The sequence below is a fragment of the Xylocopa sonorina genome, chromosome 8, assembly GCF_050948175.1.
Source record: "Xylocopa sonorina isolate GNS202 chromosome 8, iyXylSono1_principal, whole genome shotgun sequence".
NCBI lineage: Eukaryota > Metazoa > Arthropoda > Insecta > Hymenoptera > Apidae > Xylocopa > Xylocopa sonorina.
This window is the reverse complement of record NC_135200.1, coordinates 6,458,276-6,482,859: the sequence shown is the minus strand read 5'-3', so window position 1 is coordinate 6,482,859 and position 24,584 is coordinate 6,458,276. Positions and strand designations below refer to the sequence as shown.

At 37.6% G+C, this 24,584-nt stretch overlaps 4 protein-coding genes across 7 annotated transcripts in view; 2 read left to right on the top strand and 2 right to left on the bottom strand.

The window, feature by feature from the left end:
* The window catches only part of S6kl (ribosomal protein S6 kinase like), a 58,916-nt gene extending 57,408 nt beyond the window's left edge, over positions 1-1,508 (bottom strand). Inside the window, exons 1-3 of one of the 2 annotated variants that reach the window (XM_076899847.1) lie at positions 1,430-1,508; positions 307-368; positions 56-150 (exon numbers count right to left, since the gene is read on the bottom strand). In XM_076899847.1, coding sequence (XP_076755962.1) covers positions 56-150; positions 307-363 — 152 coding nt within the window. In that variant the 5' untranslated portion in view covers positions 364-368; positions 1,430-1,508. Of the gene's footprint in view, positions 1-55; positions 151-306; positions 442-1,429 lie in introns of those variants that run through there. The other variant, XM_076899846.1, reaches the window with a different exon arrangement.
* A 117-nt stretch (positions 1,509-1,625) lies between these two features.
* Positions 1,626-2,489, top strand: LOC143425908 (cytochrome c oxidase subunit 6A1, mitochondrial). The gene is made up of 3 exons (XM_076898973.1): positions 1,626-1,784; positions 2,064-2,215; positions 2,293-2,489. The coding sequence occupies exons 1-3, from the start codon at positions 1,670-1,672 to the stop codon at positions 2,374-2,376; spliced, it is 351 nt and encodes a 116-aa protein (XP_076755088.1). The 5' UTR covers positions 1,626-1,669; the 3' UTR covers positions 2,377-2,489.
* A 163-nt stretch (positions 2,490-2,652) lies between these two features.
* On the bottom strand, positions 2,653-11,934 carry LOC143426411 (uncharacterized). Its single transcript, XM_076899857.1, has 4 exons — positions 11,712-11,934; positions 8,795-8,913; positions 4,961-7,254; positions 2,653-4,888 (listed from the first exon to the last, which is right to left on the bottom strand). The coding sequence occupies exons 1-4, from the start codon at positions 11,925-11,927 to the stop codon at positions 2,829-2,831; spliced, it is 4,689 nt and encodes a 1,562-aa protein (XP_076755972.1). The 5' UTR covers positions 11,928-11,934; the 3' UTR covers positions 2,653-2,828.
* Positions 11,935-12,871: 937 nt separating this feature from the next.
* LOC143426363 (SREBP regulating gene protein) lies at positions 12,872-14,684 on the top strand. Of its 3 annotated transcripts, none has more exons than XM_076899794.1 (5): positions 12,872-13,067; positions 13,320-13,513; positions 13,629-13,874; positions 13,948-14,166; positions 14,238-14,684. In XM_076899794.1, the coding sequence occupies exons 2-5, from the start codon at positions 13,406-13,408 to the stop codon at positions 14,658-14,660; spliced, it is 996 nt and encodes a 331-aa protein (XP_076755909.1). In that variant the 5' UTR covers positions 12,872-13,067; positions 13,320-13,405; the 3' UTR covers positions 14,661-14,684. The 3 variants fall into 3 exon arrangements, with proteins under 3 accessions (XP_076755909.1, XP_076755911.1, XP_076755910.1); XM_076899796.1 differs by having other exon boundaries at positions 12,877-13,067; positions 13,948-14,163; positions 14,238-14,680; XM_076899795.1 differs by lacking the exon at positions 12,872-13,067 and having other exon boundaries at positions 13,114-13,513.
* The last annotated feature ends 9,900 nt before the right edge of the window (positions 14,685-24,584 follow it).

The window sequence follows — 24,584 nt, the reverse complement described above, 5'->3', positions numbered from 1 at the left end:
TCTACATATATGACGTACCTAAATGCAATAAAAAATAATGAGATACTAAAACTACCTTCTGCAAGAAGCACGAGACCATGATTTAATTTCCTTGTGCGAAGACTGTGTGGACCCGATACAACTTCCTCCAATTATATCACTAAGACTATACTATATAAAAAAAAAACATATAACAATATTTGATTAATCTTTATCAATTAAGGTACAAAGACATTTAATTAATTGGTCTTATCAACAATATTATTGAAATTATATATGTTTGAATTGTTATATATATAGGTTATAACAGTTCTGTGCAATATATACCTGACTAGTATATTTTTGATGATTCTGATAATTATTCTTGGTGGAAGAATTACCCATTCGAGCTGAAAAATGTCATATACCATTTAACAGCTAACTATTTCGACTAAATAGGCATAGTAAATAATCATTTAATTCTCGCGATCATTTATTTATATACATCAAATGTGTTATAAAACACATCCTATATCTTTTAGTATAGAATGACTAAAAATACTTTAAAGTTAAATATCTCCTTAATGAAATGATTAATTGTAAAAATAAATTATTATATGCGTACATATATAACTATGTAGTACACATATATACATATATAAGTATACTTATACTTCTGCATAGGCATTCTAATAACTCTAGGAACGAATTACAACTTTTTCTTTTTAATAGATAAACCAATATTATACGTTAAAGCTTCATCTATTAATTAATTATATTAAATTACTGTAACATCTATTATAAATTTTAAGATTTCATACAACTACGCACTTTTGATCACATTGCTTACAATAGCGACGAATTTAAATGGGAAATACCTTTCTATTTTATGTTATACTAATTTTGTGCAATAGCATTAGAAATAGTACTGCATATCGTAATAACGAATTAACATTTTCCTAATTAAATCGAAAAGAAAAACAAAAACAGTATCATCCTGTTCGATACCGCGACGCACGATTTAAATCATTACAAATCAAACTGACGGATAGGCTACCACGTGACCTAACGTTAAACAGCTGTAAAACAGCTGACGCACAAGGATGGGCCTGTTTTCTTGTAAATACTACTCCTCCCCGTAAAACTAACATACCGACGTTAAACGATTTGTTTTCATTAATGAAAACAGTCTACAATATTTCCATTCCAGACTAGTGCAATATGTTAAAGACTTCGAAGTTGCTCAGTGGTTACGGAACTGAATTTATACTGTAGAAACATTCACGCTTCAATCCTCTTCGCTAAGGAATGAAGTCGATTGATTTTTCATTCTGTCGCGAAGTATAAACACCTGCTTAATTAAACTTGTAAACATTTCATTCGAACGTATCGTTCTACGCTAGTCTGGCCTATTTCTAATATATTTTTATTTGTGTCGATCGCTCATCGTAATCGCTTAAAAATTACATACTCTTATTAATTATTATCCATCCAAGTAAAGTGAATCGATGTGAAAATTTTCTCTCGAGATCCTTGCAATTCTAGCTGATAGTTGATCGACTTATCAACCACGAGTAACGCTGTCTCTACAGCGATGAAGAAACACTGAGAGCGGCATCTTTAGAGAATCGAAGCAGTTACGTTTGACAATTGTTGAGTTGCAGCGCAAGAAGAAGAAAGTTCGTAGCACAGTAGCTGCATTGATCACGAAATGGCAAGGCTCCTTCGAGGTGGACAATTTGCCCGTGGTTTTCATACCACTGCACGGGCTATGGACGAAGTGGTTGTACAAACAGTAGAACAACGATCACATTCTACCGGGGAGGGTAAGTTACAGAAAAATTCTATTCAAGGATTGGTCGCAACAGAACGAAATAATTGACGTGCAGACAAAAGGCGACATTGCTCGCAACATTTCTTTGTCTTCAATACCTTGCTTTTACGTAAAGAGCATTACTCCTCTTTCGCTCCGTTACAAAATTACAAACAAAATGTGGTATATGTATGTGCATTCGTTATTAGAGTACGTATGCAGAAATTTAAAACCGGTATAGGTTAGAATCATACGTTACATAAGAATAATCTTTAACTCTACATAATTTTAGCCAGCGAGAACTTATGGAAAAATATTAGCTATTTTGTGGGCTTGCCAGCGATAGCGCTTTCGATGCTTAACGTTTATTTGAAGCATAAAGAAGAAGAAGAACACGAACGGCCGGAGTTCGTCCCGATGCCATATCTGAAAATTATGAATAAGGTAAGAATGCAAAGGTAAAATTGAAGATTATTAAAATAAAACTATCACACATTTAACTACTTTTGCTTCTTTTGTAGCCTTTTCCATGGGGTGATGGTAAACACTCACTTTTCCATAATCCCAAAGTAAATTATGTACCTGGTATCGGTTGGGAAGAGTAAGACGTTCAGTAGTTTATAGAATAATATTAATATCTAGTTGGTCCATTCTGTACATGTGTTCAAATTGTATTACTTAATATTGGTAATAGACAAAATAAATGAGCAAAATGAAATATATTCTGAATATGTACATGCCCCTGACCAAAAGCCATGTTCAGCGAAGGAAAAGAAGCTACACATAATAAATGTATAATTCAGTTTCATGTAATATTAGTTTATAAAAGAAATTTACTTCTTACTTTTAAGTACAATAGATTTTTTTATATTTTAATCCTTTTTTTTAGAAAAGTAATAATTTATAAAATTGTTGATTATATAGAAAAAATCTATATTAACATATTTATGCTCTAGTAGGAAAAAAACAGCAACAATAAATACTGTTTAACATAACAGAGTCATGATAAGAGCACATTTTATCATAAAAAATGAAGTAATGTAACAAAACTCTTCATTTATAAATACACACTTCTTTCCACAGGTGTACAGTCTTTATAATGAACTTCCCAATGTAGTTCTGAGCATTTTTTAGAGCAATATTTAGCTTCTAAACAGATTGAACATGCTACAATGCTAGGTCTACCACAAAATAAACATACTTTTATTTCTTCCTCCTCTATATTTCCTTCTGTGATGTTATTAGCAGCATTGTCAACATTTTCTATATCTTCGAATGCTTTTAATGATATGCTCCTAATATTGGTAATATGAGATGTACTAGTATTTTTCAATGAACATTTATTGATATCTATGTTATCAAAGCATCCAATATTGTCTAGAGTTTTAGATGAAGATGTTGTTGATATTGCACAGCTAGCATTTTCCACAAATGATTTATCAGTATGATGAAATTCTTCTTCCTGAACTACTTCACGTTCCTGAAGTGCATTATTCATCGATTTGTTTTCGTCAACAACGTTAGTGTCGATAACAGTTACTTGGTCGTTATTCGAAGAAATTTCTACGGTAACTAAATGTGAACTTGTTTGGCATAATGTATCTTTGTTAGGTAGGTGCATGTCTGGTGCTACAGATGATTTTTCAGATATTTGAGAACTATTTTCTTCTACTTGTAGTTTTTTTAAACTTTTTTCTTCGATATGTGTAACGTGTATATTCTTTGAGTTTTCTAATTCCTTTCCTACTTCATTCTTTTTTTGGATGTCAATGACTGATGTTTCATTCTCTAGAATCGGTTTAACTGGAGAATTACTTTTCGGTAACTGAACTGTCATCTCTAGCGTTTTATCCTTTTGTATCTCCTTATTTGATGCTTCGGATTCCTCTGCTTCACCTGGTAGCTTTTTATTTTGTAAAGTATCTGTCGCCTCGTGTGCTTTTCCAGACTGATTTTGTGTTATAACATTTAAATTTTCTTCACTCGTTGTGCAACTATGATCGACATTATTTGTCTGTTGGTCAGTTTTGGAAACTTCAACCTGGCATTGTATTTCTTCATTCTCCTTTACTATAATTTGCACCACTTTCGGGGCTTCAATTCTTATATTCGTAAGTATATTTTTTTCGAACGTCTTGCCTTGGGATTCTCTTCGCAAAAGTTCGGTCACAGTTTTCTCTAGCAGGTGTTTTAGAAGTGTTTGAAAATTAAGTAAGAAAGATCTCTGCAAATTAATTTTTTGCCATTGATACGCCGTGAACTGTTGTTGTAGCCATGCTGTACAACCAAAATAGAAGTCGATTTGTTGCAGTAACATTAGTTTTTGAATATCAGAAAGATATTTTAATACATCAAACCATTTAGTCATTGACTCTAATGAGATTTGAGAGTTTTGCTTTTTCCGACTGTGTGTATTCTGTATGTGTTGAGATGAAATGAGTTGTTCAGGCACATGATTTGATAAGTTCATTTGTACTTTTGACGATACTTTTTTACGTGTTTGTCCTTTTTTTTTTGTATTCTTTGGCACAGAATAAGGTACATTTACCGGAAACATGACTTGTACAGGTTTTGGTATGTAGTCTGACGGTAGATGTTGCGGGGCAGTTTGCAGCTGGATCCCCTGCGATATGTTGTGAACGGGTTGCCGATAAATATGTTGGTATGGTTGAGTCACAGGACGCAACATTAAATTAGGCATATTTATATCCACTGAGTTTATAGTTTTTTGTACTGAATAGTTAGATACATTATACAATGTATTTACTTGTGGCATAAACATATTCTGTGAAATGTATTGTTGATTTATAAATGGCGCATTCATAACTGGTCCAGGAATATGTCTTCTTGCTTGCTGATTAATACTATTAACGGAAAACACGGAGTGTTGCGAAGAAAAAGATTGAGTAGAGTGCATATTCGATACCGGTGTGACAAAGTAAGGATTTTGAATTTTTTGTTGGACAAAAGTTCTTTGGGCTTGCATTTTCAAGTTGTATCGTTGTTGTGTAGCGTTACTATTAGTAATAACGGAACTATTACTGTGACTACATCGTGGCTGTAAAGCTACTTTTTCTTGAAGATTCTGTTTAACTTGTTCAGAAGCAGGATTTATGGGTATCTGATTTTGCAGAACCACCACCTTCTCTTTCAAATTTTGTTGAAAATCTTTAGAAACTATATTCGTAGGTGTCTGATTTTTTGATTGTAAAATCTCTTTCTCTTGCAAATTTTGCTGAGGTTCTTTAGAGGCAACATTTACAGATGTTTGACTTTGTGATTGCAGAATCACTTTCTCTTGTAAATTTTGCTGAGGTTCTTTAGAAACAGCATTTATAGATGTTCGATTTTGTGAATGTAGAACCATTTCTTCTTGAAAATTCTGAGGTTGCTTAAAAGTAGTAATCATAGTTGATTCAATCCGCTTAGGAGGCACAGAAAGTAGATATTGCAACATAGATTGTATAGGACTACTACTGCTCATACTTTGTCCGTAAGCTGATATTTGCGCGTTGCAGCGTGCATTTTGATTCAACGTCATTTGATCCGAAACAACTGTAGGTATCACAGTTTGACACTGATTAGAATTATTTACCGCAGTAAGTAGTTTCTGGGAGCAATGGATATATAAAGACTTGATAGTTGGCGCATAACGAAATAACTCTTCCAAAGATACCATCGGAACTACTGACAATCTAGTATTGAGCATGCAAATAACTGCCTCCGTTAATTCAACATAATTATCAGTATTCAATGTTTTTCTTAGTTTCTCAAACTCCATGTATAATAACTTGTTATAATTCAAACTGATAACCGATGGTAAGCGTATACTTTTAATTATATTCGATATCTTTACGAATGTAACGTACACGTATTCAGCAAATGATAAATCTATGCTGCTCCTTTTATTGTCAGGACGTGTTGTTTCAACAGTAACGGTAGGTATAGATGTAGTAATCACAGTCGTTGCAGATACCGTTTGTGTTAGTAATGTAGGAGTAGAAGTGGTACATTTGAAGGGAGCTTCCGATATTGTAGTTGCGGTCGTAATTGGAAGCTCCGGGGCAGTAGATGAAACAGTATTTATAGGTGTAGGACACCATCTAGAACCTAATTCTGCACTAGACAGAACTCTTAATCTATTTTGAGATACTTCATTCAATTGAGTGTCTTCTTTTTCTGTTGCCTTGCTCGTTTCCAATTCTTGCGTTGGTGCTTCATCCTCATTACGCGATGAATCGTGTATATCTTTTACAGGGTCAAATTCGACGTTTTTATTCTCTTCAGCTACAGATACCTGAATATCATTCGAATCTATATTATTATTTTGCTCATCGTTCTTCGATAGCGTTTCTTCTTCAATACTTTTACTACTATCTACATCTATTTCTGGTAGTTCCGTTTGGCAATTTCCCTCCGCGAAATACACCCCAGAATCGCAAGAATCCACAGAATTTTTATTTCTTTTTCTTTTAAATCTCTGTTTTACAATAGTCTGTTCTTGCTCATCCTCACTGATACTTACACAATCCCCAAAAAACGCACGGAACTTTTTCTTTAGCTTTTTTCTCTTTCTCCTATTCGTTTTTCCATATTCGTCAATGGACGCGCTAAGCTTCCTCCTCCGCGCAGGGTCCGAGGTTATCGGTTCCTGCAGCTTCCTTTTATGCACTTCTTCGATCTTTTTCTTCTCAGTATCGGGCGATATGTTTTCACTGTTTTCACAATTGGAACTTCTGCTCTTGTTCTCTTCTATATTAGACGATACGTTTCCGTTATCTTCACAATTGGAACATCGATTCTTACTTGGTACAGGATCTACTTCAACATCTTGAACATTACTATCGCTACGTAATTCCGCATCAGTGGAGGATATCGCAGAATCCGTGTCTACTTTTCTATAAACGTCGCACTTTGTACAATCGTTCTTCGTTTTATTACAGCAAGAGTTTAGATTTAGTTTTAAGTGAATCTTCTTATTTTCATGGGTTTGAACCGTGTCTGCCTCAACTTTGTCTGATACTGAATCTGGACTTTCCTGCGTTATTTGAGCGCTTTCGTTTTCGATGCCGTTAATACGATTTTGATGTGTATCAGACTTTTCGTTTAAAGCCGTATCGTTACTTTGTAATTTAGAGGCAGTATTCGCTGAAATAATAGCAGTTCGTTTGCTGCATAACTTCTTATGTTCAATCATCTTCGAAGAGGTAAGCTTGTCAAACTGTTTGGGCGCTTTATCATAAGAGTGCAGCATTCCTGGTGGATCGTCCAATTTACAAGTTTTGCTTGCAATTCGATTATTTCCTGCTATAGCTTTACATCTCTTTATAGCATCTGTTTTCCCGTTGTGTTTACTATTCCCTTCCAAAAGCATTTCCGATGTATCTGGTCGATGTACATTTTCGTTTCTCTGCTTTGGCGAATCTGATCCATTGATCGTATTGTTTCCACCTTCCTCAATTCCTTCTTTCAGCTTCTTTGGACTGAAACAAAAATAAAATATACTGAAGGTACGCATGCAAAATTCTATAATTTTTACTTAATTTCCAAGTAATTTTCTCTTTCTAATATTATAATGATAATGTTCAACAAGTTAATGCAATGAAATATCATTTATATAGATACGATCAAAAACATTTGAAAATTTTACTTGTGTTCGATCTTGAGTGAATCTCGTGAATTTTTCCAACTTGCCATTTTAGATACCTTTTTCAAAGGTGAAGAGCTAGTCACGCGTTCAAGCACATTCAAGCACTCGAAGGTAATTCAGCTACTAGATTCATTTTATACAATTGCATTTTTATATTACAATCGTGAACGACGCACGCGAAACAGTACCATGAGAGAACTATAATCAAACGATTACATTTCCACGAAAAAACGCGGTCATTTCCGCGTACTATCAGATAACATTCTGTTTCAAACGTTTATCTTATTTCGCCATGTCGCTTCTTCCGGCGTTAGGTGTCGTTTATTCGTTATTATTAGCAACACAGGCACAAAAATGTCCCTCCAAATGGCATCTCTTGCACGCCTTGAGAGTTTCAATTGGTGAACTAATGAGGTATGTATCACGTATTTACTGAAGAATGAATAAAGCAGCAGACTTGTACCACTCGTTACATAATTTATCGCGTTCTCTTATATGCACGTATAAAGAAATGTCTTAAATACGATTTGATTTGTAGCTTGGTCTTTTCCTAATCGATATAACAGTTGGCAAGAGAGATTTACTTTCGATACTTTAAATAGACCAAAGAAAGATTTTCATATGTCTGTTTATTCAAGAATTTATTCTTTTGACAATTACAAAAACAGTTTCAATTTCGTGTAATAGAAATTCGCACGGTATACACGCGTAATAATCACCTTTTCACGAAATCATATATTAATTATAATATTATAATAAAACTTATATAAAATATACATATTATCATATCTATGTACCAAAGTTATAGTAAAAAATTTTTAATTTTAAGCGATAAATTTCGATCGCTTCAAAATGTCGATATATCGTTCGTTTGGTGAATTACTCAGCGTTGCATTCGATTCTACGAGAGACTGCATAAGAAAAAAGTTACGCAATTAATATTAGTTGTACAGAAACACCGCAGAGTTTATAGGGAACTATAAAGTGTTGCGTATTCATATTTGAAAGTCGATAACACAAATTTATCATCAGATTGTTGATACGTTATGACATAATTTGTGTTTCAACCGATGAAGTCACGTAAAGTAAACACAGATCGGTTATTATCTGAGTTAAGAAGTACCGTGTTTGGACTAGTCTTAGTCGAGACACCCTTTCGAGCGGTTTGTACAACACTTCTTTCACCGAATTGAAAGTTTGTATACAATACTGTAAGTAATCTAACACATTCGGTTATAGGAAATAACTACATCAATAATCTCGAAAAATGAATCCGTGTAGCATTATAAAATCTTTAAGTGATAAACCCCAATCATCTCGACTGTTTTAATGGTCCTAGTGTTAATTTATCATCTAAGCGATGGCAAACTTACCCATGCCTCTCGTAGAGTGGCTGCCGTGTAAGGAAAACACGGGGTTTCGTCGACAACTGTATCAAGCCTTGGTGTACCTGTTTTCGTGACAGTCCAAGATCCTGTAGGTCTGCCTTTAACTGAAACAATCGCCACCATGCCATGCGGTTAGATTCCTGCGACATCGTTGATCATTATCGTAAACATCTAAGAGAATTTCGGACGAGAAAATGAAAAGCAAAAAAAAAAAAGAAAGAAAAGATAGAAGACGAATGGTCGAGCATCGAGCAACGATGTTTATATTTACGTTCATTTGTTTTGAGACGATGACGCGGTACCCTTTGCAACGGTAACGCGACGCGACGCCATTTCTAAATAGCGTGAAAAATAATGTCCGTCTCAGCGGATCCGTGAAATGGCTCGATCATAACAATGAACCACACCTTTTTCAGCACCTTGCAACGACGATCTTGTCCAATAGAGTGAAGCCACTGTTTCAACACGAGGTTGTCGAAGTTCACCGGCGCAACAGATTCCGTTTGCGTGTTTTCTGGCATTGTCGCAGTAGACGCATCTGTACTGTCTCCGTTGGTTCCTTTTGCGGATCGAGCGTGCCTTTTCGAGTGGCCTAGGAGATTCGAGCCCTGGCGGTATTCACGGCAAGGATAAAAGACATCGATAAACGTATGCACTCAAGCTGTCCTGATCGGTATTCAACGATTTATTGCCGTTATTTCGACGACACGATCAACTAATGAAAGAAAATATCAAGCTCGTCTCATGGCTGCCATTTCTGTGCGACGTATTTCCGGAGTAGTTTGTTTCTCGTGCCTCAATGGCAACTTTTGCGATCAATCCCCTCCATCCCTGTAGTTATCTTTTGTTTGAAATGCGTAAAAGAAGAGAGAACATCCGGTGGCGATAAAGGTCAACTTCATTTTAGAAAAATATCATGTGTGATGAATAAAGTTTAGTTTTTCACGTATGTTCTTGAAATTCGTACATTGGTCATGAGAATGTTTAAACGATCGAAATTCAATATCTCTTATTTAATATTAAATATTAAATTAACGAAGAAGCAGTTAATAGATCCTTTCCGTATCTCATTCTGTCTATATTTATGAAAAAAATTAACTACGATTGTATTAATTCCACATTTCAAAATGGTACCAATTTAAAATAGTAGCGATATCATGTTAACTTAGTATTCATATTTCAGTTTTTCGTAAATGCAGTATATTAGTTAACAAAATTGCTGCCGTATCCAATAGAAAATTACTAGAAAGTAACTCTAGAAAGAACTCTAGACAATTTAGAACTATCTTGCACTTCTCATTGGAAAGTTATCACTTCCATGGCTCGATTCACACTGAATCCAACGAACTCCCTCTTCTGCTATTTATACAAGGGTACTACGTCATCGTATTGACGAACTTAACCGAACATAGATTTTATCTACTTTGCACCAATAGCATTTCATCTGTTACTGTTTTTCGTACTTTGATCGAAACTTGTAACTGCAATGATGCTACGTGAACCGTCACCATTGGCGCTCGATGACTGTAGCAAAGTGCGCAGTCAGGCTAATCTGAGACGATTAGTCGTGTAAGATGCATCATATAGTTGAATAATAGCAGAAAACAATTTCTCTTGAATTTTATTCCTTTCAAAATGATCCAAGAATGCAAAGTACAGGTCTGACTGAGACTAAGCTTTTATCTCTTCAGATTCTTCTTCGATTCGCTCGATCAGACTTTATTATAAACTTTAATGCTTGACCAATACGATAACCTCGCTATATTTCATTTATCGACGCTATATATAAGTCTTTAGGGGAAGTAAAACACTACGCAATAAATGACTAAGCATGATCCTTAAACAACCCACATCAAATGGGAAGAATACTGCTTCCCCAAGTAATAAGTTCTTTCTGTGATTTCTCTCAGAAAAAAAAGAAGAGGTAGATATTTCATATGAAAACTGTCCAGTTATACGAAAGATGTCCCTACGGTCGTTATTGAGTTATAAATAAGATAAGAACGAAGAAGAAGATAAGAATTGTGAGATATGCACTTGAGTTTTCATTGGAAAAAAAAAGCAATTCGTGAGAACGAATGATGGACACAATCTTTCAACACTAAAGAAAATTCAATATTTTAGAACGTTACTTTTATCACTACTTTCTATCACCGTTACAGTGTGACTGAAACTGGTCGAAACAGTTCTTATATACGTATCCTTTTGAAGTAGTTTTTTGGTGGAATACAGAGTGGGTTTTTCCAGGCGGCTATTCTCTTAGAAAGAGGTACCTGCTGCTAATATCCTAAGACCCCAATGTTTTTGTTACGATATCCGATTATCCTTGCTTTATGAATTTATATTCTAGAAACTTTCTAAATTATGAAGATAAGAAGTTATTAGAAGAACGCATCTACCTATGATTAAGAACAGTTTCCCTTATCAACTAAGATTCTTCCGGATATCTCGACTCCTAGCTCCTCTGCGTTGTATGTCGATCTTATGATTAGTTAAATATTTACTGGACTCAATAAGAACGATACTGCTATCGTATTATCTAATTTTGTTTTCATTATTTACCAACAAATAATAGAATATAAAAATGACCGTTCTTGCAATCAATGAAAGATAACTGGAATTTGTGTTGGATTTAATATTTCAAAGAAAAGAAGTGCAGCTTTCTTTATACGTAGTTTCAAACAAACGAAGATCGTTCGTTTAGTCGCGTGACTAGTCCTGTCAGCGTATATATTTGTAATACACACCAAGCTTCTTGCAAAGCCGCACGATAACAAAAACATCACTACGTTTAAATTTTTCTTTACTAAATCTTCGGCACAATCTTCGACCTTCTTCTTATATTATCATGATAATTGTAACGAAATTTATTCAAAATGACATCTCTCTTAAAAAGGAATACCTTGTACACCGCGTGCCTGCATCTTCTACAAATGTCGAGTGTTTTCAGCGGGAGTTTCCTCTGCACCCATGACAACAAGTATTTCAAGCACAATACGATCCTGTTCCTTGGCCTGAATAAGCTGCAACCGACACAAGATCGCTTTATCCTAATGTTCACGTTATGATACTTATAATTATTATTCAATATATCACGATCGACAACGCTCCCGGCCATATTAATCGACAAGTACCTGATCCTTCGCAGTTCCTGTTGAGACTGACTGTTTCGTTAGGCCCTGCGATCCTGCGATTCCTGGTGGGGATGCGTGCACTTGTGGGGTGACGGACCACTTGAAATTTCGTTTCTAATTGGTTACTTTATCGCAGTCAAACTAAGATGCAAGGGCGCGCGCGTCTTTCTACCGTTTTATACGTTATCGCCTGCTTAAAATCGCTACGTAGACCATGTAATATGGTACGGTTGCATTTACGTTTCTCAGCTGTATCCAATTATGCTTACTCGATCACATGTGCGAGTTCATTGTGAATCTTCTTCATTGTATCAAATTAATTTCTAATAATTCCTGTGCACATAACACTCGAATCCTTGATAATGATATTCCCCAAAAGATATTACTCTTAGGGTAAAGATTGTAGAGAGATAAACTAAAGGGAAGAGAATACTTCTTATCGGTAAATATGGAAGCTGATACTGATTAATTATTCCACAACTATTCAGGAACTTCCTGAAATATTCAAATCAAGAATTGAGCTACTCTGTAGCTAGTTCTGAATAAACTTTTCTTGTAATGTAAGTCGAAGAAGTTTGAAGAAAAGAAATGTTCAAACAGTGGAAGGACTGCAAAGTGTTTTCAGATTTATAACGATTGAAGTTAACGAAGCATAAGTTCACGTTTTATTCATCTGGAAAAATTCATTATTACAGCAGAAGAAGACAATCTTGGGGAATAAATTACAATAATGCGATTGAACAGATTAATTATTTATGAGATGTATAATAAGTTTTACCATTTTCCTTCAATTCATCCACTTTCGATCTCATTTTCTTATCGTCCTCATAAATTAAAATGTTATTTTTAAACTCTTCCCTCTGAGATATAGAGGGCAGGAGGAAACATGTGGTTTTTCTGCACGATCGGTAATTCAGAACATGGGGCACAAGGATCCATAAGATGAGAGGTCTATCCAATATCCATACACCTCGTCGGTGCTTGTATCATTACTCGCACGTTCAGTGATAAAAATTTGATAAATTTTATTCTAAGAAAACAGCATTCACCCCGTCGAATGTAAAATCGACCGACAAAAAGTTCATGTCGTGACCAACGATTAAGTTTTTTTGGTATAAAAGTCGGTAAGCGGTATACAAAACATTTCCGCCATGAACTTAAGGAAAACAACATAACCTCTCTCTCTCTCTCTCTTTCTCCTGTTTCGCTTTCTTTTCTGGACCCATTCTTTTTTCACACCAACTTATATCACATCGAAGACCAGTTTTCTATCAAGTCACATTTTGATCTATTCTGTGCCACTCTACACATTTCTAAACGTCCATACAACTTTGTTGTGCAAACAATTTAACGGAACGTAATCATGTGTTTATCAGTCATGTTGTGACCATACGTTAGGGAAGAAAATCAAGAATTTAATGTCAAATAAAAGCACGAGGGTGAATCGCAAAAAAGGGGAAGAATGCCGAGTTGTGGCAGCCTATTTAGAATTATTAGACGGCGCCTCGTACTTGGGCTGATCTTCGCTCTCTCGCTTACTTACTGCGCTTTTTCGCTCTTTCGTAACGAGGTAAATAGTAAATAGAGAGAAAGCAACGAAATATATATAAATAAATGGAAATTTACATAAACGATCATGTTAGTTTTCTAACGAAATTTAAAACGGCATGTTGTCTAACCTCCAGAGGAAAATGTTAGCTTTGGATAATGATCTTGACGATATGGATCCCATGATGATTAATGACAATAATGATGACTTGATTTCTGACGACGATGCACTACCGGAACAATTGAAAGCATCTGGTAAACCACCACTGTGGCAGATGGCAATTGCCGAGCAAGGAGCAAACGAGAATGCATTAAACATGGATGCAATGTCAAATTTAAACGACACAGACACTGTGGTTCATCCCTGCCGTAACTCTGTTCAGGTATATTAAATTCTGAAATGACGGACTGAGTATTAATTAAATGATTTTTACTAATGTCTTGATACTTTGATAGGGCAAAGATTTAATAGTAGACGAGCGTGGTATTGTATGCCCTAGACAGGAAATGTTGCCAAATGGCTGCTGTAATATGGAAGAGAAGGATTCCATGAAAAATGAGGATACATCGATTATAGTTAAGAGAGAGAGGTATAGTTGTAAAACGTGTAATGCCCAAGGGTGCTGTGCTATTTATGAGTACTGCGTGTCATGCTGCCTACACCCTAGCAAGGTGGTTTTTTGTTTTTCCTTTATATTTCTCACGCAAAGTAATAGGTGGTACTAATAAGGAATTGTTATTAACAGCAAGTAAAAGGAAGAAAGGACGTGCTGTTAGGTCTACTTAAAGATAATCATAAAGCACACCGGGACCAGGATGCGGTGAAGAGACGCCTGCGCAACTTAGACCGCTTTCAAGTGTGTCTGGCTGCATGCCGTACCTCCAGTGCGAGTGTTCGTCACGAGAATACGTATAAAGACCCGCACTCGAAGCATTGTTACACGCTTCAGCCACCATATACACATCAAAGACACCGTCGAGATGTTGATTCGTTCAATAATAATGACGACAACTCTGTTGTCGTTGCATCTTTTTCTGTTATGCCGTTACTTACCCTTCTCTCTCCTTTCTGCCTGATTATACACGAGAACAAAGATTCGTTCTTACTGTCATGCAACTATCACCCTTCGATGTTATTTGATTACTACTCGCACGTACAACCTCCTTGAAATACAACATAAAATTTGTCAGAAAGTGTTTTTCCGTAAAAACGATCGAAATCCGCGTGAAACGGTGGATTCGCAACGCCTTACACCGCGGTAGCTTATTCCCAAATCTGGAAATGATTCACGCGTATGCTCTCTCCTTCTTTGCTCATTTAGCACTTTCAATAATAAACAGAAACTAGAATTTGTATTTTTTTCTGTCTGGCTAATAACACATAAGTGGTTAGCACATAATTACGTATAAATAATGGAACGGAAAAAAAGATTCAATATTTTTTCATTGAAGCAAATATTGAATCGATGTTATTTGAACGTGCTAATTTGGATTTCTTAATTAGCATATGCACGGCCAAGATGTTTCTGTCCGTGGAAAACCTTCTGCCACCTCACGAATATCTTTTGTAAAACAAATGTACTACCGTAAGGGGTTTCGTCAATTTGACGTCAGCGAACATGGAAAGGTAATTGCGTGGGAAAGCGTCCGAGGAAAGAGAAGAAACGTCGAATGATTGCTTATATTTAAAATAATTTATGATGCATATATAATTCATCCCCCCAAGAGTGTACCGTAATGTAATTAATTATTTAAATTACCAGCTCGTGCTCTCGTTGAATTATTAATTACATAATATGTAACATTTGTGTGCATGCAGTGATTGGGGATGACAAATTTATCGGAATTTCGTGGGATGCATGCTTCGATGTTTCGAAGCTTTTTGGAAACGGATCTAAAAGAGCTATTTCATTCTGGTAACAACTGTACGTCTTTCATATCATAAAAAAGCTTATCGTTACCTTTTTTTTTTTTAGTTCATGGATTATTTTATCAATTATTCGTTTATTTAACTATATTGATTGTGTTTTATTGCAATTGACATACCTTTTATTACACTTCTCGAGCAGTGGCAAATAAGAGAATACCAGCTGTTTCTTGTCCTCGTAAAACAATCGCTGATTTGAGATCGGTTTATTAATATTTTTCGTGAAACGTACCACTCCGTGTGCGTTGCCATTTCTATAGAATTTTTTCTGTTGAAATAATACTGAAACAAAAATTCATAAACAAATCAGCTCGTGAATGTTCCATATGTTTGTTTACAGTTGATTTGACAGAAATATGTATATATTTTAATAAACAAAAACTCGTAAAAATCAATATCTTTTTATTTTTTGTAAAAACATTTCTTGACACAAAAGCAAGATTTTTCGAACCAGACTTCGAAGTTCTATTCCAAAATAGTACTATAAATTTGTTTATTGATGGTTTTTCGATAACTATACGAGATTAGAACTATTTCGAGGTTCAAATTTCAATCAAAATTGGTACGTCGTTACACTGTCATTCTACTCAAATTCCTGCCGAATGTTCTTATCTTAAAAGAAAGAAATCTTTATAGTTAGCTGAAGTAATATTGATTTTCTCATAAAACTTCAATTTTTCCAGCTTTCTCTTAAATCGGTCTATAGTATCAAGGAAAGCTGATATTAATAAATGTTTTATTCACTTTTTATAGACTTTTTTAGAGCCTCATTAAATTATTTTTTTTCAATAAGAAATTGCACCGCATAAGCCATAATCAATTTAGTAATAGTGCATTTTTTAAATATGTTCGGAGCATTTACGATCACAGACCAAATGAAATATCGAAAATAGAGTAAGTACGCTCTAGCGATCAATAGCAAGATCGGCGAACGACCGAATACATGTGCATTCTGCGATTCTTTTTTCAAACACCTTCCTTCCTATCGACGAACGAACTCGAAGACGTAGAAAATCGAACGGTATGGATATCTGATGCACGCGCCCCGTTCATTTCCATAACTTACCCCCCATGAAACCGTAACGCAGCGAAAACAATTAGTTAATGGGTCGCCTACAAAGTTTACGCGGCGATCGAGTTACGTTTTAATGGAGTCTGAGCATTTTAAACTTCTATCGCCACGCAGTTGCTACATATCGGAGTTATTGTGCTGCGAAATTATCTGGGACCAACTACGCTCGTAACCGCCCGCCATTGCAATTGGAATTCAATTTGTCGAGTGAATCGCCGGATCCTCTGTCGATCTTCGACGAAGATAACATCTTTCTTCCTGCTTCCGGACGTAAATGTACTAATTTTCATTCTAAAATGTACGTTTAACACGTGTCTTTATTAGAAGCTGCATCAGAAATTGTTTTAAACGTGACATACGTGTTGTCGGTGGTCCACGGGTTGACGTATGCTGAAAATTTTTCTGATCTTGCTTACCAAGATGAATAACAAGAAAAATGATGAGGGTTAGAATCGTGCATAATATTGTTATCGATATTATCCACTGTACCACTCCAAACGACATCATACATGTTGTATATCTTTAAAATATATTTGTTATTTACGCATCATTTTAGACGTGCGTGATAGGTTAATTACAAATTAATATCTTCGTTTGTTTCAAAGATCGCTGATTGTTTCCCCGCAATTATTCATCCCATAATTAATAGAATTTTCGGATTGTAGGTTATATTTTTACTCGAGATTAAAAATTAGATCGTTAATAACATTTAGCACGAAACTTTTATGGTTTTCGATTTCCGCGCCTGGAAGGTAAAAGAATTTTACTCTTGGAGGAAAATGCTTTGACCTAAATTAACACGGATATAATAAAAGGGCTGAACGATAGGACTAAAGATTAATTTAAGCAGAACTTTATCCGTGAAATTACGACACTATTATTATTATTATTATTATCATTATTAATATATCACTGTGTTTATTGCTAATTATATACAAATTTAGAGTATGCCGAATGCGAAATTGGTTTAAATTTCTTATGAAATTTATTAAATTATGTATGCAAATAGAATTGTGTCGAGGTCGTTTGAAATTTATTGTCCTACTGTGTTATTGTTACTGTACATACCAGTGTGTCAAGAAAAAATAATCAATCGATACACATACTTATGTGTCGCCGAATGTATTTCGAAGTTTACCAGAAACAATGCTGGAGATGTGTCCCGAACAAGCATGCATAATGCAGAGGAAAGATTTTCTGTCCCAGCTGATGAACGATAAAAGGACAATTTCATAAAGTTTCAGCGAACGCCTCTACTCGAATCTGGAAATAATATATGGGAACCTCCCTTTGCGGCGGGTCTGTCGCTCGCGAATCAAAAATTAATCCAGACGAAATCGGATGTGACACGTTCCTCCCCGTCTAACGAATCGTATACACAGTTTCCCGACTTTGAATTTTTCAACACGATATTCCACACTTTTGTTTACTGGTATATCTGTCCATCCACGTTTAGTACTCCTCTAATTTTTCTTAGCGGTATACACGAACGAATGTCTCTGTGCTATTCAATTTTTAATATCGAACATATCCCTACTTTAAAGTTCACTCTTAATAATTCTGACAGCAAAGTTGTAGACCACAAATGATTCTATCTCCTAATTAGAATAATCCAAGTACTCGAGCACATCAAATTTCCTACAGCTCAATACGCTCTTCTAGCCGCTCCATGGTTCACCAATCCAAGAACGAAAGCCAAACTTCTTCCATCCACCCTGTTTCCCAAAACAGCCACCCAAACCTCCAAGAGAGACCCAAAAACAGAACAGTTCTCCAAGCAGAACCGATCCTCGATCGGTCAACGATGAAACGATCAAGAGGGATAGTCTTCCTCGAACAGTTCGAGCGCTCTTAGCCGCGCTGTGCGCGCGTCGCGACGCCTCGCGCCGACGTGGTTCACGCTGGCACGCTCTACCTCTTTCTCTCTCCTTCCCGTTTGATCCCACTCCACCCTCGGCTCGCTCCTCTCCGTCTGTGTTGCCCCGGCGCCCGTTGGATCCAGCACGTGGCATCAAAGGGAAGATATACGGCGGGGTGGCCGCCTGTTCCCGGCCAAACGGCGACGACCCTCGCTCGTCGCCGCTCGTCGCCGCTCGTTCTCGCGCGCGTTTTCGAGGCGCCCCGAAGGGGTTAGCCGCGCGAACCGACGCGGGGCACGAGCAACCCCTGTCCCCACCGGGGAGACGCAGCAATTATTCAACAGCAGCGCGAGTTACTTCCGTCGCGACGCGTCCCGTCGCTGTCCCCCTTCCGCGGGGAACTTGCCACGTCGCGCTCGAACGCGGAAAGGTACGCACAAATTTGTTCGCGATTTCGAAGCTGGCGTCGAGTTCTTCTCTTCTTACCCTTGGTTCGGGAGGATGCTCGAGAAAGAGGCCCACCGTGGTTGGTTCTGATATAGTTACACGACACGTCGTTATGGGATCGTCTCTGGGTGAGTTTAACCACTTGCTTTTGGGAATTGACAGCTTTACTTCTTTGGTTTCTCGCTGTTTTCTGTGTGTATGTTTATTGGTGGGCGTATGTTGGCTGCTATTCTCTGTCTATTTTAGTAATCGGTAATTGTGGTCCCAGGTGTTTGTATTAGATATAAGATAATTTGATAAAAGATTGTGCGGCTTTGACACGGACTGAGAGAGGAATATGATTGGTCTTAGTGGAGGAAGAGATTGCTTGTCAATGGTTTAGATAGCTGCTGTACTTCAGTCGGATGAAATATTGTTTTTACTTTGTGAAGGAGTTTCGCCTTCTTCAAGGTTCGACAGGATTTCATCGGTTTCCTTTGGACGAGCGATTGGTTCGTGTTTGAGAGAAGATAACTTGGCGGATAATCGAAGGGGTCGAAGCTGCTGGCGTTTTCGCTCGCGAGTGAATTATTACGGCTGAAAATAGTTTGCGATTAATTTATAGTGTTCTCTTCGGGATTTTCTTTTTTTATTTTCGAACTCACGCCGCGACGCAGCGGATCAGCACGTATTAGCGAACCTTGAACACGTATCTCGTATCCAAAGTAGTTACAATAAAAATATACCACGCGTAGAGAGAGTTCAGTGATTTTTCTGTAGATTCTTTTTCTATTTCTCTTCGGTTAAATGTACAGCTTCATTTCTTTCGCATTTCTCATCTCGATTCAATAATGTAATAAACTTCAACGGGATTTAATTACATTCTCCATTTTATACGGGACAATTAGTAATTTGATTGTGGTTTAATTAGCATCTTGGCGCGTATTGTTATTAATTATCTTTCTGAAGGGAAGTCAATTGTACTGATTATTATAATACGTGTCTCCTCGTTACTCTCATTTGCTGGCTGTAGGTTAATCTTCGTAATGCAAATTCTGTCGGCGGAATTTATAGTCTTGTTACAGTAGACTCTGTTCCTTTTTCAAAGCAAATTGAAGGAGAAACAAACGGGTAATTTCATCTCGGCGCTCTGCGCTCCTTTTCCGACTTTTTATGCGTTTCATCCAGCTTTGCGCGTTCTTTTCTTACTGCGATTCCATTTGATTGCAATTCCTACTTCATCATTTAAACATGTAATATATTTTCATACTCTGGATCCTCTGTTTAGAAGATTTGATTATTCCAATTGCGAACGTGTACCGCGACAACGAACATAATTCTGTCATTTTCTGTCGCCACGGTTTCATTTCGTATTTTACTATCTACCTGGCGTATCTTGCTTACAAATTTTCCGCCGGATTTCCGTTTTACGATCGCGACAGTCGGTACCGATATCCTTCTTCTCGTTCTCGCGCTCGCGTTCATTTGTATTCCTACGAATCCGCCTTTCTTTATTCCCACCATCTGCGAATGCAATAAACGAGTAATTTTATGCCTCCTTTCCTCTGCTCCCCATTTTTCTATTTATACTTTATTCTACTCGCATACATTGCTCTCTGATGGAGTGGCTACTTTTCGAATATCACCTCGCATCGTTGATTCGTTTCACAGTTTTATATCACCGCTACCATGCTCTCGTCAGCTCAACGGTTCCAACACTCCTTTCATATATCTTTCAATGTCCGAGAAAAATGAAATTTCAAACCCTTTCCCAGCGCTATTAAAACAAATGGAACTGTTTGCACAACTACAATGGAAATAAATAGCCGAGCTTATTTGTAGGACGCTACAAATTACACGGGACACCTTGAATCCGGCTTGAAACACGAAAAGCGCAACGCGAAATCTCCATAAATATTTGAGAACGCGGTGAAGAATGACAAATCGTCAGATGGAAGAGATTTCAACCAAAGAGGACGCTATTAATTGCTATTTTTCGTCCCGGTTTTAGTATTATTACCCGCATAAACACACCGCTAACAATCGCCCCCGTTCCGCAGACACCGCGCTACCACGTCGTTCATCCGTTCTCCGCTGCCTTCCGCACTTTACGTCCCGGCGAACAATGCGGCTAATCCTCGACAAAGGCGGTCGCGCGCGCGGACAAATAAACTCGCCACCTCCGCGAGCCCGCAGGAGCTGTCCGTTCGAAAGCTCTCTGCGAATCGTCTCGCATCCCCCAGCCATTTCGACATCGATCCCCAACCCTTTATTTTCTCTTCCCCTTTTTTTTTTCTTCCATTTTTTCCATAGAACGATCCGTTTCGACGCGCGTTTCCGCGCCCGCGGCGATGGAAATGAGTTTACGGAGGCAGGCAGACAAAATCGATGCAGAACGCGTTAATAATACACACAAGCAAGGTCTACAACCTTTCGCGAACCAGCGTCGATGTAAAGACGCGGACCTCTTCCTCTTTCCTCCGTTCCACCCGAGTTTTCCTCCCTCTTTCGTTCCTTTACCCGCTACGCGACTACGAGCCGCGCCATCCGGGACCGCTGTCACATCCGGGGCTGCTTGCCCGCAAAAGCCACCGATCGTCAGTTTCGCTTTTGAAATTCTCACGGTCCAGTGAACATCTGTAGCGATTCATCTCTGCTGCCGTGATTGGAAATGCAGATTCCCCGGGACCTTTCGTTGCGGGTAGACGTGAGGATTCTTTTAATTGACCCGTTACCTGACACGGGGGAAAATGAGGAGTTCCGGTGGAGGTTCCGAGCGGTGGTACCGGGGAATGTTTATTTTCGTGAAAGCAACGGTAATATGAATACTGAAATTCGTACCTTTAATTCATTGCTGTTTAGTCTTTTTCCTGTTTTTGAAATTTACCTCGTGGAAAGTAAGTTACGAAGGCGTTCTAACGAACGTATTGAGAGCGAAGGATTCGAAACGAATTTGGGACCGGTGATTTTGGCGAGAGAGAAACCGCGTATCGGGCAGAAGGTGGAGGCTGATGGAAAGAATCAATGTTGCATTCGTTGAAATTGAACGCAGGCCACCAAATTCAATTCTTCGGCGGTATCAAGCTTGCATTGAAACGCGGGAATAAAGCGAATTGACCGTTTGTCCAAAACGACGCCGACTTACGAGTGTTTTAGTGAACAATATTGATGATTAAAAAGTTCATTTTTAATAACGAAACAACAAAATCAATCGTTCGATGATAAAATTAATTGAGAATTAAACTATCCTGATACTATCACTGATGACACAACCTGTACGTGTATTTCTATTTCGCTTGATTATATTTGTTCATCAAATTGCATTGATATTCAACGAGATAACAAAAGAGAATAAAAAAAACAACACTGGCCTTTGTTTTATATTGCTAGTGTGATTCACAAAATTGTTCCACTACTTGTACGATAAGCTGATTGCATCAAAGTATAATGGACAATAATCCCTCGGATTGGATCATTATAACACTTTTCATCCTTTAAAACTGGAATCATAAAATGCTTACACTCATCCGCTAAGTCTCTCGGATTTAATTGGTCTCAATGCTTTCATTTTCCCGCTATATTAGTTTTTTTTTCTTTCAATGGCTAATTTCACACTCTATTCAAGCGAACTCTCGAAATTTAATTCAACGAGCGCGAAACTTTTTCGCTTCAACCCTCTTCCCTATTCACGTAATTCGCCGTGTAAACTTTACGGTTCGATTATATTTGGGTTGCGTAACCTTGAATCCATTGATAATTTCGTAAATCAAATATTTTTCTTCATTCCCCTGGCTCACTAAATCTTTTAAGGTCTTAATATAACGATAACAAACTGAAGCCTTCCAAATTAAATTCCGTAGAAATGAAGTCTTTGCGCTAACGCTGTTTTCGTTTCTCTTACTTTCGTGGAACGTTGGTTAAAAATTTGAAGAGCACAAAAAAAGAGTGAGATCACGTTCTATCACGTCGTAAAGTGCAACTAATTCTATTCATCTAACGCCGATATTCTCATTTTCTCGTCGACCTACTTTTTCAGAAGCGTAAGCCCTAACTTCCTAAATTTCATTTCGCGAACGTGAGGGTTCAACACCATCCCCCGTCCCCTTTCACGCGACTCCTGCCAGAGATTCTAGAGATCAATTATTCACGTGTAACCTTGCAGGAATTATCCCCTCGACCCAAGACGCCAACCTATTCCCCTTAAAGTGAAGCGAACAAACAGTTCGTCGAAGCGAGTAAAGTCCGCCTTTCGACTCGTTACCCCTCTGTGACAAGAATTTTCTCTGCTTATTAGTAGCAAACCTTACAATTAGATAGTCTTACCAAACAGACTAATTGACATCTTCGTCCCTTCATTTTACATTTACAATCACTGCTTCTGCCTTTCGTCGTTCCATCGATCTACACGTTTATACTCCATTTTCATCTCGAAGTTATGAAACATAAAAAAACAAACAAAGCGTTTTTGTTCAAGTAACAATGTATTTCGCTAATCATACCAGGGTTAATACTGATTTACGATCCACTTGGAACTTGCGAACGACCCATTATAAATTATAACTTTTCGTCCCTCCCACCGCCTTACCTGAACCGCGAATCACGATACACCCTGTAATCTCCCCGTAACAGGATTAATTAGCATGCAAAGTGCAACAATTTATGTTCCAATATGAAAGCTAATAGACCCCAACGAGTCGTGCCTAGCAGCGGACTCGAAAATTCATCAAGCCACCCCTTGAACCACCCCAAGTCGGATGCTGTGGATTAACTGTCCGCCCTGTTCACCAAACAGGGGCTAACAACCCGGGGAAAATCCCTGTTTACAACGCTGAGAGGGGCTGGAACTTCCACGAACAAGTCACGGGGACGCGCGTCCGTGGAGCGTAAGTAAGCTTCCGGGCGGAGGAACGCGCGCGTTGGACAGAACGAAGTGGAAGGGTAGCTGTCTACGGACGCGGCGAGTTGGCTCGGGTACAGAACAAACTAGTTGGCCAGACACTCGGGCACCTTATCCCCGATAAGGAACGAGACGTCTACTGAGACCGGTAGTCGCGCCAGATACGCTTGGAAAATTTCTCACCGTTCTTACTGTTCACTTTTGATGTGTGTGCCTTCTTCTGGTTTCGTTCTGGCGCGCTCATCGACGGTCGCGAAGACTCGAGATGACGAATAAATGGGGATTGGTTGACACTTGACTGTTTCGTATATCGATGATAACGTTACAAGTAATTCGTTGTAATCGAGTTCCTTAAAAATTGTTTGTTCCTTGAATTTTCGCAGGTTAGATCGTTTCTTTCGAAATTTCAACCCCTTTATGAGTACGATTGTAATTTTTCTTGGTAATTTTGTAAGCGTACATAATTACAAGAGGAAGATCTGTAAGTGTATACAGTTTCAGGTGTTTCCAATTGATTACAGTTTACCGATTCACATCAATGATCCACCAATAGCTTGACCAAACAGCAATCAACCCCACGCGTGCGAACTAATACACGTTTTCGATTTACCCCGTCATCATGTTCCGCAACGTATTTGCACGTACTTTAATCGGACCGCTGCTAAATTGGAATCGTAAATCTGTATGCATGCTATACTTTCTCTTCTTCCGTATTCATTTATTTATCAAACATCAGTTGTCAGGTTCATCAACAGAACGTTATATCTACTTGAGAAGTGAACGCGGGTTAACATACCTTAAATATTAAAGTCTTCCAATTATTTCATCCGTAATATAACGTCTATTTCAAACAAGCTTTATAAGAACCCCGCGACAAGTTCGTGGAATTTATCTGGCCTTCTAAACGAGTAC